The following is a 17,562-nucleotide window of genomic DNA, read 5'->3' as shown; positions in this document are numbered from 1 at the left end:
AATTGCCTGGAATCAAATTTAAGTAAGTGAAAATGCTATTTTTATAGTAAATTTCCTTTAGAATTTTCTTCCCCTTTAAACAATTTACCTTTTAGAATGCTGTATGGCATAAAAAATTTGCAAATCAGATGCCTTACTGAGATGTTTCTACATGTGATAGGAACTAGAATGAATAATTATTATCATTAGAAGATTCTGTTTTCAGAAAATATAGTGTGATGAATCTGGTGGCACGTAACACTGTCTATAAATTCATTTTACCTAAGTTATTCTTTAGTTTTGACTTCCGGAAAAGCAGTATAAGGGTTTTTGGCTTTTTGGGGAAGTGGGCATGGCCACTTTTTGGAGGGGCTTGTCTTTTGTTTGCTTGTTTGTTTTTAGCTATGCCCAGTGGTCAGCTAGGAAATTTAATATACCCACAGGCTAATCAATTTCAGGGATTATTACCTTCTAAAACATTCCCAGAATCAGTGTTTATACCATGAAGGGCGATGTCCTTCTAATTTTCACAGGCTAGTTTATTTGTACGCATTCACATTCCTTCATTACAGAATTCCATGACCTCTGAAAATGATAGGGTTTCATAAACTATATAACACAAACTACAGAAGGTATGTGAATATTCTCTTCTTAATAGGTTATAATATGTGATTCTGGCTAGTAAGTTTCTTTTCTAGACAAAGACTTTCTAATAAAAGGATACATAGCTTCTATATAATCATTTTTTTATTTCTATTGTCTATCTGTGGAACAGTTGTTGTGGCCTCTTGGATAGAAGAGAGAGAGCTTATCAAATCATCACTTTTTATTATTATTTATAATTTACTGGTTTTTCTTCAATAAAAATAATGAGGTCTGATGGAGAGTTTATACGTCTTTCATATTTTTATTCAAATTATAGGGATATCCAGGTCCTCCTGGGACTCCAGGCCCCATGGGTCCACTGGGATTACCTGTAAGTATAGAAAAGACTTTAAATCCTCTCTAGAATGTCTATTTAAATTTAAACCCATCGTTTTGGTTATGCTATTTTTTTTTTTAATGCAATGTAAGTAATGTGTAAACTGATGGAGGCTGCTTCTCTCCCGCATCAACGTAAAACACTCCAGAATAAGTCATGGTGTCTTGAGCTTCCTCACCTCTGCTTGTTATATTATTTATGGCTCACTTCTAATAGTACAACCAGTTTCAATTCTGCAGCCTAAAACAAGCAAATAAAAAAACATTTAAAATTTATTTTGAGTAACCACATATAAGAACGTTCACAGGATCAGTAATCAATATTAGAAGTTAGATCAATTGGATAAACAAATCACCAGCATATGTTCCAACATAGTTTTCTTAGGAGTTTGAAAATATTTTCAACCAGATACAATTCATAGAGAATATACTTTTGTTAAGCAAAAATAGAGTTTTTTTAATACTCCATTTTTGTTTAGAGAGAAAAAATGAAATCTTATCTCTTAAGGAATAAAGTTTGCTTATCAAAATTTGACAGTTATTGTAAACTTAAATATGAAAAAGATTAGTCTTTATAATACCCTAAGCAGAACTATTCTTATCAGAAATGGTTTATGCTGTTTCGTGAAGTTTCTGTTCTGAATATAAGCTTGATTTTCAGTATATTGTTGACTTCTAAAATTAGGAAGACTGATCTAGGGCACAGTCACCAGTCTTTTTACTCACATAAGATAATAAATCAAGGTCCTGTAAAGGTTCACAGTTTTTATCTACTTAATGTTATATAGGTAAATGAATTCTGTTTTTTAATTAAGTCTTTGCTGAAGACTATAGGCATAAAAATAATTCATTGTAATTGACTTAATAAATAGCACCTTAATCTTCATTACAGGCTATTTTTGTTGGCATATTAATTTGGAACATTTTGTAGCTTTTTTCATGGTAACAGAAAGAAATCTATTTTTATGTGACGTGGTTATCATAGATGTCTAAAATAATGGGAAGGAAATCTTGCAGTGATAGCCATTGCTTCTTTGATGAGTCAGGCCAATTAGACTGGTCAGACTGGCTGAGCAGGTATCTCTCTCCACCATCACTCCATGTATGTTTCTCTAGAAAACTGCCTGGCTGGCAAATACTAAAAGCTTCCCATTCTTTGTTCACTGTGTAAACACCCAGAAATGGAACTTGTCCAAATAGTATGATACATCAAAAGCAGAATATTGGGAGAGGGAAATATGGTATATGTTTAATATTAAAGCATATTTTTTAAGGAAACTGATCAATTTTATATTAAGACTTCCTTCCCAATTACATGTCATAAGAAAAGTTATAACTAATATTCGGATAACATTCCTATAAATTCTATTTTTAAATTTTCAACATTTAGGGTCACGTGGGGGCAAGAGGACAACCTGGAAGTCAAGGTCCCAAAGGACAAAGAGTAAGTTATCTAATGAAGGAAGTACCTTAACCTCAAAAATTGACTTCATATAATGATAAGTGGTCAGCAAAAATAACTTCGTATCTTCTGTATTGTGCTTAGATATTGTTGGATTTTGCCCTTGTTTTCTTTATATTAGATGAACTACCTACAGTATCTAAAATATGACATAATCATTTATATAATTTATTTTATTTTTTATGTTAGTTTCAGTTATACAAAACAACATAATGATTAGACATTTACACCCTCACAAAGTGAGAACCCCACCAAGTCTACTACCCCTCTGACATCGTATATAATAGCTGTTGCAATACCATTTACCATTGACTATATTGCCTATGCTGTATTCCATATCTCGTGACTGTATCTATATTATATGTATATAATATATACATATATTATATATATTTAATTATAGTTGACATTCAGTATGATTCTACTTCAGCTTCAGGTGTACAGTGCAGTGGTCAGGCATCTACACAGTCTATGAAGTGATCATTTATTTTTTTAAAAAATAATACACTTGTGTTTTATTTTTTATAAATTTCACTAATTCATAAAGAATTCTTCTTTCTTATTCCCAATTTCCAGTTTCATTCTTTGGGGGAAAAAACTGTAAATGTGAAGATGTTTAAATAAATTATTTTTCTACTCACAAGAAACTCACAAAGCAAAGAATAGTAACATGACAAAATAAGAGCAATGGTAAATGGAATGAAGATACACAGGATGGATAAGAGTTTATTAATTGTAGATCAGAGGTGAAATAATCATCATTATATAAGAATGACTCATACAGAATTAAATGAAAAATCTCCCTCTCTGTCTTTTAAATGTTAGATCTTTTTTTTTTCTTTAAAGAAATAAGAACCACAATTTATTGCATGCTTGTCACATGCTTGGCACTTTTACATATATTATCTTAATATTTAAAACCACCCTTAGAAGGAGAGGCAGTATCTCAGATATTATAGATGAAGATAACGGGGCTCAGAGTGTTCTAGTATATGGCCTATAGACACACAGAGCAAAGGCACAATCAGGATTCGGACCTTAGTGTGTCTAGCTCCAAAGCCTATGCTTACTCGATACAACATGGAATATTAAGGCATATCTTTTCCTTGATTAGTTTGAATATGTGCGTTTTAAGAATTCTCTTTTCCCCTTGGCTTTATCTTGCCTTTTACAGGTAGTAAATAAAATACTTAAAACTTCTAAGAATGTGGCCTCCAACTGACAAAGGTTAAAAGCAAAACAAAAATTGCCGTCTTCCTGTTGGCAAATCGGAGAAGTGTTACAAATATTCATTTTGAAATAACGTCTCTAATGTCATGTCCTGTGTTTTAGGTGAAGATTGAAGAAAGAGAGAAAATTTGTCTTTATTATTATTTCTTTTCTGAAAAATTGTGTTCCTTACTGGATGATAGATTTAAAGTCTGTAAATAATCCTGATGGCCACATCTATTTTAGCCCAAATGAGGTTTAAAATAATAAAAATAAAAAATAATGGTAGACGAGCTATACTCAAACTGTCATTAGTAGTCTGTGTTCTGCCAGTGTTCAGTACTTGGTCAGGTCAAATGTGTTTATTCAACCTTGTATTAGTCATAGTGGGAAAATTCAACCAGTTTTGTGACACGTGAAAAAAGAAATATTTGTGCTTTTTAAGTAATTGAGATCTTATTGATTATCCAGGCAGAAGCCAGGCACCCAAGCAAGGTCTGCTTCTGAATAACTTGTGCTTTCTCCCAAGTCAAATAGGATATTCATAAGGGCTGTGATTTTCTAACCTCCATGTGATCTCTGGGTAAATGATTACTCTTTGCTGATTTGCCACTTTGCCCTCAATTCCCACCTCTTCAACGATCTATCTTCCTCTCATCCTCCAAATACATTTTCCTGATTCTCTCTCAAAATGACTTCTCATGGTTGTTTCAAGTTCAGCCAGTAACTTTCTAAACAAGGAAACTTTGTTTAGAAATAAGGGCTTGGTTTAGAACAAAAGTGCTGCTTTCTTTACCAGAAAACATTTCAGTCAATCAGTGACCATTGGGAATACAAAAAAAAAAAAAAAAAAAGAACCAAAGACCAGAATATTTGAGAAAGAATATAGTATTAGGAACTTCCATTTTAGTTGTAATCTAGTATCTTCCCATTTCTACTCTCTCATCCATCATTTTCCACCATGTATATGATCTCAAAATCCTAGATCAATCCTTCCCTATGTGTTTCACTTGCAAAAAAATGAGGATATACATCCAGCCCACTGAGATAAATGAAAATGGTATCTGGCTGGGAGTTCCTGTGCCCCATCCCTTCCCTGCCACCCAAAAAGGTGAGGGGGTCCATATTTCTAATATACTTATAACCCCTTTGCAGACCTGGAGGCGAAGCTTGCCCTAGGCATTTACACTGAGACCACACAACTAACATTATGGACTCGTGCTATACATCCTCACTGTCCTGCCTGTGATTTATACTGTTAGCGAATGCCATGTCTCATCAGGAATGGTAAGACTGCTTACTCCCCAAGGAGTTTGCCTGCCCATCTGCTTCTTCCCTGCCCATCCATCTCATTCTAACATTTATTCATTTCCTACTTTGTCACACAGTCTTCTAGTACCATGGAAGATTCAAAGTTAATGATCCCTTAGAACTAGATCACATAATGACTTACCATCTAGTGGCTTTTGAAATGTCGTGAAATACTGGCACTTTTCCAGAGAATAAGGAAAGCTTAGGCAAGCAATCATGCCTGTCCTCTCTGGAAACAACCAGAACAACTTAGTGTTATGAAAATTTTTCTAATCCACTTTGTAAAGATTGTGTAATCCTGTCTCATTTGGCTGAAAAAGATAACATTATTGGCTGAAAACTTTATTCTTATAATTTGAGATTCCTCGGTAGGAAACTTGGCCAAAATTTAAGTATTATTATTCGTTCTCTAAGCTTTGTTTCCACCTATGATGTTTAGCTGAGGAATAGTTATTTAAGTGAAGTAAAATAATTGAATATACCGAAGTCAATTATCATAACGTGTACATTCATATTCCTCATATAGAAAATATAGGCTCGCAGATTCTCTACTGCAGTATCAGAAAGATAGTGGCTTCATCTTTTAAGTCTCCTGAAATAAGTACCACTTTAGCTGTCATCCCTCATGTGCACATGTAACTCCTTGGGGCTGTGTAACTGATCCTTTGGTGTCTTTTCCATACACACTTCTTGTCCAGCTGCCCTGACAGGAGAGAGAACACACGGAGCAAACTTAACCTTGTCTCCTTTCTTGCTCATAGATCAGACCTTTGATCACGAGACAACTTTCGATTTTGTGCCCTTTTTCTAGATGGGTTTTATAGAGGCATGCAAATAAGTATTTTTTTTTATTTTGACTATGCTGCTTAAGAATTAAGTGGAGAGAAAAGATTGAAGTAACTATATTAGAAATACGTAATATTTTAAGGTTTTCTATGCAAGATGTAGAATGGATAGGACTATAAAAATTAGAAACTTTGGTTCATTTCAAGGAAATGCATATCATATTGGGAAAGCAACCATCATATTTGCATTTAGGTTCAATGTCAGTGATACCTGGAGCACTCCAGGTTTTAGACCTGCTTCTGTGATTTCTTCTCTTGAAAAACAATTTCTAAAAAAATAGAATAAAAAGATTTTTTTCTACAAAATCAATGAAAATATTAGTTTTTGTTTAAGGGAACATTTTGTTCCAGCTGTATCAATCAAGAGCCAGAAAAGACAGCTAGGCATAATTAGTTAGGCATCTGAATGATTTAATATTCATGAGGGGTCAAGCAAAAACAGATATGGTTAAAAGTAAATATACTGAATCTAAGTTAGACATTTGTGAATAAGGGCCAGTTCTTTTGTTCATAGATACTTTAGCTTATTAAAATTGACTACAACATTCATAAAATGGGTTTGGAATTTTCATAAAAGTATTCCTAAATAAACTAGTATGCAGTTGATGTTAATGTTTTAGTTAATCATAGTTCTTTTTTCTTTTAATAAGGTTTATATGAAGTAGTGGTTCTATCGTCTATCATCTAATGCATTTAGGACATATTGATTATTCAGGAATTTGGTTAACTCTTTAAGATCATTGTCTACAATTCAAGTACTTGTTACTTTACAAAACATGCTTAGTTTATGTAGCTGAGCTATCAAACTTTATTCCAACTTTTAAAAGCTGCTAATAGACACTCATTGTAGCCAACTTTAAGTTTTCTAAAGGAGATTAGATTTGTTATTTAGCCAGGATATATTCTCCAAGAACTGTATAGATAATCAGATATTTTAAAGCAGACATTACAAAAATAGCTTTATTCCCAATTAGGTACCTATTACAATACTATTTGTTTCACTCTCTTAGAGTTTGTCCTAAAGCTTATTTTGTCTCAGGAATCAAAGAACACATCTACACTAAGCCATGGATAAGTTCTACAACCAGTATTGAAGTGAAACTTACACATGTTGATAAAGCTAAGCTTTTAGTTAATTAACTCACCCTTAACAGAAGCTAAAAAGAACTAAACTTTCCTAGATTTTTAACTAGGAACCTTAAGCTTTATTTCCTTTAATTAATGTAACTACTAATTGCTATACTTAGACCTTCCCTGTGTAGTCGTGGCTTAGTAAATGAAATAATAAATGTGAAAGTATTTTTTAAAGTATTTTTAATGAAACAACATTGTAAAACAAATGATTATCATTACTATATGTGCCACTTAATTTTGGAGGGAGTTCCTTTCAATTATAATACCAATCAGCACTCTACTTGTAAATGCTTAACATTCATTTTGTAAACCTCTTCTAAACTTCAGGTCCTCTATTTCAGCCTGAGTTCACTTGCTAACAGCATTAACCTTTATGTTTTTTTAACATTTGAAAAAGAAATTATAAATGTAATAAAACACAATTATTCAAAGACATTTAAGCATCATGTGATTCAGGCCACTCACTTAAATCTGCAGACTTCAGTGTCTTCATCTTAAGTGGGTTTGGACTAAGTCAGCCTTGACGATAGGTATGCTGAGGCAGAAACTGGCAGTTAATTATGAGACTTTCCTCCTGAGCTGGATGCAGCCTTTCCCACATATATATATATATATCTATTCAGCCACTTAATCGGACTTTATCCAAGAAATGAGACTTATTTACCATCTTTGGACTGATCTTTTAAAAAAAATTCTAAATTTATAGCTCTGTATCTGGCGGGGGATGGGGAGAAGGCTTCTGAAGCTTTATTCTTATGGCTGCCACCATTTAAACCTAGGCAGAATGACTTCTAACTCTCTAGCACTAGCCTCATAGAGATCTGCGAGGCTCATGGTGGTTGTATGTCTACTCTACTGTCAAGTTCCTTATCTTCTCCCCATCCCCTGTTTTCCATGCCAAACAAACTTACATTTCCAATTTGGTTTTATATTAGCACTGTCATCATTCTACCAGTTACTTACTAACAAAATATCCAAGAAAGACAGAAATTTCAGATTACAAAGGAGCCAAGTGCCTAATCATGGACACATTTTCAGTCTAGAGTTTACTTATTTTCTGTGGTATTTTAGAAGATTAACCACTTATTCCTTTTCATACTTTCTCAGCCACATTCTGTTATTACTCCAGAAAATTTTGCAGAGTGTTTTCTTACAAGGCAGAAAAAGGAAAATAGACATAGAACTGCCAGACAAAAGAATACATGCTGCTGAAGTTTTAACATGAAGGTGATTATTAGATAAAGGTCCTGAGAGATCTTTGCACTTAAAACTTCAGAGTCATCCTCTAATCGTTGTTTGTTTGTTTGTTTGTTGAACTGAATTTACTGGGGTAACATTGGTTGATAACATTATACAAATTTCAAGTGTACAACTTTATACTACAACATATTGTGTGCTCCCCACCCCAGTCTGGTCACCTTCCATCTCATTGTTCTTTCTTTCATCATCGGTTACTTAATTGTCCAATATTCCAAGCGTGTTCCACCTCCGGACCTTTGCAGCTGCTATTTCTTCTGCCGGAATTAATCTTCCCCAAGTTATTTGCACACCCTGCTGTCTCACCTCTTTTAGGTGTTGCCGTGCGGGGTGTCAGGCGGGGTCTCTGGTCCCGCTCCCCACATAAGAACGCAGGACATGGTGAGGCCAAAAAGGAACACCCACGGAGCCATAAGTAGGGGAGTCATACCACTATACTCTCACTGGCGGCTGGGTTGGAGACACAGGAACCAGGAGCAACACAATTCTCAACCCTCACTGCGCCGCTTGCAGGCTCAGCCACCATCTTCTTGCTAGCTCCCCCTTTTTTCTCTCTTCTTCTCTGCTAGCCTCTCCTTTTCCTAGCCCAGCCACGGTAGTTATATTCATGGCTAATGGCTCACTGGTTACAGCTGACGGCCAACTAGCCACAGCTGATGGCCATTTGATCAGTCGATGGCCATTTACTACCTGAGCCAGCACCTTTCTATGTGAGGCCGAGAGCCTGGAAACTGCTTTTTGGGGCTCTGTCCCCACACTCCACCCCTACAGGCTCTCGCCTCACAATCTACGCGACAAGCGTCTTCCGCGAGGGGCCCTGTGCGAGGAGCCTGGAGGTGAATGCTATTTCCTGGACACAGCCAAGCTCTCTGGTCACAGCCAGGGTTTCTCAGGGCACCACCAGTACTTCTGGGCATAGCCATACTTCCTGGACTTCTTAGGGTACCACTAGTCTCTCCGGGCACAGCCAGGGTTTCTCAGGGCACCACCAGTACTTCTGGGCACAGCCAGACTTCCTGGGCTTCTTAGGGTACCACTAGTCTCCCCGGGCACACGAGGGCCTCTCAGGGCACTGCCACTCTCTCTGAGCACAGCCAGACTTCCTGGACTCAGCCAGGGCTTCTCAGGGCACTGCCACTCTCTCTGGGCACAGCCAGACTTCCTGGACTCAGCCAGGGCTCTCAGGGCACTGCCACTCTCTCTGGACACAGCCAGACTTCCTGGACACAGCCAGGGCTCTCAGGGCACTGCCACTCTCTGGGCTCAGCCAGACTTCCTGGACACAGCCAGGGCTCTCAGGGCACTGCCACTCTCTCTGGGCCTCTCAGGGTACTGTGCTGGAACAACAGCGGCTCACAGTCAAGGTGCTTACATATTCTCAATGGTGGCCGGTCAAGACACAAAAGCAAACATCCGCCAGTTCCACTACATGGTGGGATGTTCCCAAACAGTCAAGCTGTCCATTAAATTAGGGATGGAAGGCAATTCCCCATAGTCCATAGTCATTCGCCAGGGCTGTCCTGGGGGTGAGGGATGACCTTGACCTCACCCTCAGCTCCCACGGAGGACTCAGCAAGAGTTTCCTCCTGGGACTACAAGTCCTGCATCCGGGCTGCCTCAGCAAGCACTTCCCAGCCCACAGGGCCGCAACGACCTTAGCTTTCTCCGGCCTCTGCTGGTTGGGGAACCGTCCACGTCTTCCCACCCCTCCATGGGGGTCCAGCTCTCCGGCAGCTGCTCCTCCTGGTCTTCCTGCAACTGAGTGTTCATACGCACAAACTGCTCCACCGCCCTTCGGAGAGCTTTGGCGGGCACCGTACCCTGCTCGCTGCGCCATGTGTAGTGCAGGGGATCCGGCCGACTACGCCAAGTGTCATGCGGGGCGTCCGGCGGGTTCTCTGGTCCCGCTCCCCACATAAGAACGCAGGACATGGTGAGGCCAAAAAGGAACACCCACGGAGCCATAAGTAGGGGAGTCATACCACTATACTCTCACTGGCGGCTGGGTTGGAGACACAGGAACCAGGAGCAACACAATTCTCAACCCTCACTGCGCCGCTTGCAGGCTCAGCCACCATCTTCTTGCTAGCTCCCCCTTTTTTCTCTCTTCTTCTCTGCTAGCCTCTCCTTTTCCTAGCCCAGCCACGGTAGTTATATTCATGGCTAATGGCTCACTGGTTACAGCTGACGGCCAACTAGCCACAGCTGATGGCCATTTGATCAGTCGATGGCCATTTACTACCTGAGCCAGCACCTTTCTATGTGAGGCCGAGAGCCTGGAAACTGCTTTTTGGGGCTCTGTCCCCACAGGTGTCTACACTATTCACTTCAGAGACTTCTCAAACCAGTCTATAAAATAGGGCTCCCCACGTGGATTCTCTCTAGTCCCTTAACCTCCGTTATTTTTTCTTCATTGCATTTAAGTAACTACTGTCATTTTATACTTTAATTTCATATATTTATTTACTTGTCTTTGAATCAGGGATGTGTCTCTTCTCCCAACCATATTCTCTGGGCCTAAAATGGTACCCGGCTTGTAGTGGGCACTCAGTAAATGTTTGTTGAATGAATAATATGCTTTGAAAAATCACTGATCTATTAAAAAAAAGTCCATCCTCTTTAACTTGACATTCGAGGTCCTGCACAATAAAACTGTAACTTCGTTTTGCAGTCATTAATGGGAAAGTAGGACAGAAAAAAAAATTGGGGACAGATCATGAAGTACAGTGGAGCTGTAGATCTTCATGGAATGTGAGTCTTCTCTCCACTCCCATGAATGCACCCAAGAGGATCAGGGAATATAGCTACCGTAAGAGAGTAGAGTTCTATTATAGGAAGCAGGTTTTAATTATATAAAGCTCAACTAAGCTGATGGGGTGCAAGAGAAGGTGCTAAAGCCAGGGGGCTCCTTCAAAGCAGCAGGTCGCATTGGGAGATTTGCATCATTGTTTTGTGTAGAAATCGTCAGTGCCCACTCATTGATTATTTTGCTGTTTTGAGGGGGTTTTATTATTTTTAATTTTTTCAAGACCCAATGTTTCCACAATTATTTCTTGGTACAGAAATACTGCTTTCAAACTGTATTTTTCATTCTTGGGTATTTTCTTTCCTACCTCTCTGCGCTTATCTCACATAGCCTTCTATCTGGAGATCTGTGCATGGTCTCCAACTGCCAAAATGGTATCTCCATTCCCCTTACGAACACGTGAAAGCACTCCTCTTCCTTTGAATGTTTTTAGCCCTTAACATGCCTTATCTCGTCCTATATTATAATCACTTGAATAATTTACCTTATCATTCTCTATGCTTCATAATGGGGAAACTTTCTTACAATTATGTATCCCCATAGCACGTAATGCAAAGCCTTTTCCACAGATGTTCAGTTATAATTGTAGAATTGAATGCATTCCTTTGAACATGCCTTTAGGATCTTGCAAGGACAGTTATAATTTAGGCAGGGAGACATATGCTGTCATTTAATTAGATAATGACTTTGGCAACTGATGCTTCCTCACACCTAATTACTAAATGAATTTTGATAGCAACTTAGCCCAGAAGTTTTAAATTTATATGAGTATTGCCAGCAGCATTTTCTACCCCTTTTCTGTGTCCCTGCCGGCCGTCTTCCGGTCACTATTGTCAGGCAGATGCACAGCAGGTACAATGCAATCAGCACTCACTTTCTAATAAAGTGGAAAGAGTGCCATTCCAAAAATATTACACCTAAAAGTGTTTGGACAAACAAACCAGCCACTTTTAAGTTAATTTAGAGTTGTTTTTAGAATAAATGCTGGATGGATGCTGAGTAAATGATAAGGTGAACAAAATACTCAACTAACATACCTAGCTTTTAGCCACCTCGACAACTGAATCAGCCGTTTTGTGCTGAACTCATTTACTATCATTTGGCATTAAATCTTGAAAACACTGACTTGATTCTCTCGTGCAGATTGGATCATCCACACGCCCAGCTGTATTCTTTTTTGTGGTCATGGCACAGAAACAAGCAGGAGTTTGTCAGATAAAGAAGAGTGTCTTCATTTGTAAGGATGCACAACAGGAAAAAAGGAAGCTTTCAAATTAACAAGATATTTTTTCCATCTGTAGGGACCAAGAGGGACAGATGGTCTCTCAGGAGAACAAGGTATACACGGTGCCAAGGTAATCACTGATTTTCTCATTTCATGTACAGTTAAGTTTTTTTGAGCCCATATATTCTGGCTGTCTAAAAACTAATATAATACATTTCCTTACAAAAGTATGGTTCTAAATTGTCTCTTAGACTAAATATAAAACATACATAAAGTTTTTACTACACATACAGAAATCATTTCTTTTTAATATTGAAGTATATACTTTATGTCTAATTTTTTGTATGTGAGTGTATATACATTGTCATGTATAAGACTATAATTCACATTCTTATTAATTCACCTGGCATTAATATTTTGTTAGGGTGAAAAAGGAGATCAAGGAAAAAGAGGGCCTTATGGTCTTACTGTAAGTAGTAAAACATTTCATATAAAAGATAAAAATTTTAAATCTTTTATTTATTTTTTTTTTGGTATATGATTAATATTTGGGGAGGAAGCTACTTGACCCAAGCATTTTCTTTCCTATGTAGGGTAAAACTGGCAACCCTGGAGACAGAGGAGTTCAAGGGAAACCAGTAAGTCATCAAACATAAGCTATAAACAATTTTATCCACTTTATTCTCTGACATAACTATTGTTTAGTCTTCACTTTTTCCAGCTTCTTGTCCAGTTTTGTTTAATCTCAACTTGAGTGTTTTTAGACCCTTGGAGTGTGGAGCTATGCTTTCCCATGGCACTGCTCTAAGAGTTTTTAATATTATATAATACTAGGTATTTTTCTACTATCAAAAATCTTTTCAGAAGTATACTGATAGGCAATAAGTTGTGTGTTTATCATCATACAATGTCAAAACAAAATAAAAATATTAAAACAAAGAAAAAAATACACATACTCGGTACATATATGTACACACACACACACATATGATATTAAATATATATATATTATAATTCTGAGCACATAAGCTTAAATGTATGAGTATTATTAATTACTTTAGACATTATATCATTAGTTTATAATAGTTGTTGAGGTTTACTTAGCTCTATACCTACATTGTCTCGTTATTCTTGATTGAACTGAAATCGATTTTTGAGATCTTAAGGAGGCTAGTATCAATCAATCCAAGAAGTCCAGTCTTCCCAAGGATTGATTTGATCCTGCACAGTACTCTCCGTGTCTCTAGTCATTTATGCACTGTCAACAAGCAGGCAGTGCCGTTTAATAGGAAGATACATTGGAGGTCAGATCGACTTTTGTTCCAGTGCATGCTCCTATTAGCTGTATAGTCTTGGTTTAATTGGTTAGCTTTGTGGATCATGTTTTCCTCATCTATAAAATAAAGAGACATCTTTAAATTGTCACAATTCTAAAGCTAGGTATTAAATGAAAATTGGTAACATGTATAGTACTTTTCCAGAACACCAGGAAAAGGATATTTGCCTATGGGCCAACATTGTTTCCACACATATCTCTGACTCAAAGGGAGAATCAACAGGAAAGGCCATGATCCATTGTGTCATGAAGGTGATAAAGCCTGTGTAATGTTTTTAGTTTTCTAAGTCTTGTAAAAACTATAACAGTTCATACATTATTTTTATCTAGATATTCTTTCAGTTGATGAGATGGAGGGTTAAATCTCCAACTATGATTTTGTATTTCTCTATTTCTCTCTTTTATTGTCAAATTTTGCTTTATGTATTTTGAAATTCTGTGTTTAAAGTATTCACATTTATGATTATTATGTCTTCCTGATGAACTGATCTTTTTATCATAACAAAATGTTCCTGTATATCTCTGGTAATACATTTTTATTCCTGGTAATACTGTTTGTTTTGAAATCCACTTTATTTGATGTCTCTCCAGTCTTCTTATGCTTGCTGTTTGCATAGCATATCTTTTCCATTCAGTTACTTTCAACCCATCTGAGCTTTCAGATTTAAACTGAGTGTCTTATATCTGCATCTTGCTTTTTTATTTATTCTGATAATCTCTGCCTTTTAATTAGTGTTTGTCCCATTTCCATTTAATGTAATTATTGGTGTGGTTGCCTTTAGGTCGACCATTTTATGATTGTTTTTCCTTTGTGGTTGTGGTGGTGTTTTTATTCAGTGCCTTCTTTTGGCATTGAATAATTTTGAGAACTCCATTTTTATTTAACTATTGGATTTTTAGCTATATTTCTCATTATTGTTTTTAAATAGTTATTCTAGGTCAACAGTCAGCAGACTTTTTCTGAGAAATGCCACCAAATAAATATAAGCATTGTTGGTTATATGGTCACAACTACTCAGCTCTGTCATCGTAGTGTGAAAGGAGCCATAGACAGTATGTAAAGAAATGAACATGGCTTTATTCCAATTAAATTTTATTTACAAAAACAGATGATGGTCCAGATTAATCTGTAGTTTGCCATTTTCTGGGTTAAAGATCACACTATACATTCTAACTTTCAATAGTCTTCGTAGAGCTAATATATGTGTACAGATGATCAACTTACAATGGGGCTATGGCCTGATTAACAAACCCATTTTAAGTTGAAAATATCATAAGTTGAAAATACACCGAACTTACCTAATGTGATAGCTTATCCTAGCTTACCTTACGTTAGCCTACAGTTAGTGAGTATCATCCAACACAGTGAATATACTGTAGAGTATTGGTTGTTTACTGTCACAATCGCATGGCTGACTTGGAGCCGTGGCTCACTTCTGCTGCCCAGCATCATGAGAGAATATCATATCACATATCACTAACAAGGGAAAAAAATCAAAATTCAAAATTTTAGGTACCATTTCTACTGAATTCATATTGCTTTCACAACATCATAAAATTGAAAATCGTAAGTTGAACCATTATAAGTTAGGGACCATGTGTAATACTTAACATAATTGTGAGAAACTTGCAACCATATAGACCATTTACCAGCATCCTGTATTTTGTGCTATAATTATTTTATGTATTATATCTATATATGTTATAAACCTCACACTGCAAAGTTAAAATTTTGCTTTAATATAAATAAAATATTTATGCTTTACTTCAAGTGAAATATACGTTTTAGAGATATTCAGGAGAAAGTAGTGTTGTTGTTTTTTTGAATTTATCCATGCATTTACTCTCTCTGGTGCTCTTCATTCCTTTCTGTAGGTCTGCATTTCCAAATGGTGTCATTTCCCTAGAGTCTGTAGACCTTCCTTTAGATTTCTTATAGTCAAGTTCTGCTAGTGATTGATTAATTCTCTTAGTTTTTTTGTTGATGAGAATGTCTTTAATTCACCTTTATTCTTGAAGGATATTTTCATTGGATATAGAATTCTGGGTTGGTAGAGTTTTATTAGTTTTTATTCACCACTGCAATATTGATATGTCATTTTCCTTTGGCCTCTATTATTTCTGATGCGAAGTCCACACTTATCTTCATCATTATTCCCCTACATATGATGTATCATTTTTGTCTGGGTTCTTTCAAGATCCTCTCTTTATTTTTGGTTTTCAGTAGTTTGACCATGATGTGTCTAGATGGATTTTCTTCACATTTATCCAGCTTGATGTTTGCTGAGCTTCTTGTGTGTGTAAATTTGTGTTTTTGGTAAATTTGGAAATTTTTCAACTTTGATTTTTCAAATATTTTTTCTACTCCCACCTCTCTCTCCTTTCCTTCTGAGATTCCAATTACATATAAGTTAAACATTTTATATCATCCCTAAGTCCCCAAGGCTCTATACATTCATATTTCAACCTTTAACTTTGTTTTTTTAGTTGGATAACTCCACTCTATATTTACTCGCTTGTTAAGCCCATTCAATTAAATTTTATTTATGATATTGCATTTTTAAGTTTTATTTCAGACATTTAGTTTTCAGTTCTGTAATTTCCATTATTTTTGCAGATGAAATTTCTCTTCTGAGATTCCCTATTTATTTATTCATCATAAGCATATTTACATTGACATTATTGAGCATATTTATAATAGCTACTTTAAAATCCTTGTGTGATAAATCCAGCATCTGAGTAATCTTGAGTTTGGTTTCCGTTAATTGCCATTTCTCATGAATATGGGAAAATTTTCTGTCCAGTAATTTTGAATTCTATCTTGGACATTTTGAATGATGCGTTGTGGAGACTCCAAATTCTGTTATATTTCTTAGAACAGTATTCCTTTTTTATTTTTATTTTATTTTTATATTTGGCACTCAGTTAATTTAGCTGGGTTCAAAATCCAAGTTATCTAGTCTCTGTGGTAGGAAATCTCTGCTGAAATCTCAGTCTTGGCTGCTTGGAGTCTGCCACACCATATACATTTCAAATGTCAACAAGAGATTTAAGCAGAATTTATACCCAGAATTTAATGCTTCCCCTCTCTGGCTCTTTCTTCCATCACTTTCCAACAGCTCTGGTCACTCCAAATTTTGCCCTCTGCTTCTCTATGTGAGTAAGACTACAGGTTTCTATCCTACTTATTTTTAACCATCCTATATGACTTACCCTCTGGCTAAGACATTTAAAAAATTAGAAACTCACCTAGTGACATTCCCTTTCTTCTATGTGTAGAGATCCTTCTACTCTAGGTTTTACCTACTTTGGTCGTTTTTCCAATGTATTCAGATTTTTAAAAAAACTTTTGCCCTGGGTTTATATTAATCTGTATATAGGTTGGTTTGATAGGAGCTACTTGGCCATTATGGAAGTGGGACCTCTTAACAGTTCTTTTTAAAATATAATTTTCTCTGGAATAATGCAGAAAACTTGAGAAATATTTATTTCATAATTCTTATAATACAAAAATTATATAGTATTAAATCTATTCTTTCCCATTCTTTAAATAATGAAGCAGAATGCACAGTTTTCATGATCCTACAATGAAAACGTAGCCATGGAAATAATATAGAATTACCATATAAACCATCAATTTCACATCTAGGTATTTACCCAAAAATATTGAAAGTAGAGAGTCAAACAGATATTTGTACATCAACGTTTATAGGTGTATTATTCACAATAGTAAAAAGGTAGAAATCCTAAGTGTCCATTGACAGATGAATGGATAAACAAAATGTGTTATATATATACTGTGGAATGTTATTCAGTATTACAAAGGAAGGAAGTCTTAACACATTTTACAACTTGGATGAACCTTAAAGACATTATGCTACACGAAATAAGACAGACACAAAAGAACAAATATTGTGTGATTCCACTTATATAAGATACCTAGAATAGTCACATTCAGAGAAAGAAAGTAGAGTGATGGTTGCCAAGGGCATGGAGGAGGGAGATCGGGAGTAATTT

The 17,562-nt window shown here is 36.2% G+C and overlaps 1 protein-coding gene across 1 annotated transcript in view; it reads left to right on the top strand.

The window, feature by feature from the left end:
- The window catches only part of COL24A1 (collagen type XXIV alpha 1 chain), a 303,518-nt gene that overhangs the window by 172,854 nt on the left and 113,102 nt on the right, over positions 1–17,562 (top strand). The window contains exons 27-31 of the mRNA XM_033113285.1: positions 902–955; positions 2,351–2,404; positions 12,286–12,339; positions 12,634–12,678; positions 12,803–12,847. Coding sequence (XP_032969176.1) covers positions 902–955; positions 2,351–2,404; positions 12,286–12,339; positions 12,634–12,678; positions 12,803–12,847 — 252 coding nt within the window. The remainder of the gene's footprint in view (positions 1–901; positions 956–2,350; positions 2,405–12,285; positions 12,340–12,633; positions 12,679–12,802; positions 12,848–17,562) is intronic.

This window comes from Rhinolophus ferrumequinum, chromosome 9 (assembly GCF_004115265.2).
Source record: "Rhinolophus ferrumequinum isolate MPI-CBG mRhiFer1 chromosome 9, mRhiFer1_v1.p, whole genome shotgun sequence".
In the NCBI taxonomy this organism is placed as follows: Eukaryota; Metazoa; Chordata; class Mammalia; order Chiroptera; family Rhinolophidae; genus Rhinolophus; species Rhinolophus ferrumequinum.
Note: the sequence above shows the minus strand (reverse complement) of the source record. Positions and strands in the feature narration are given on the sequence as shown.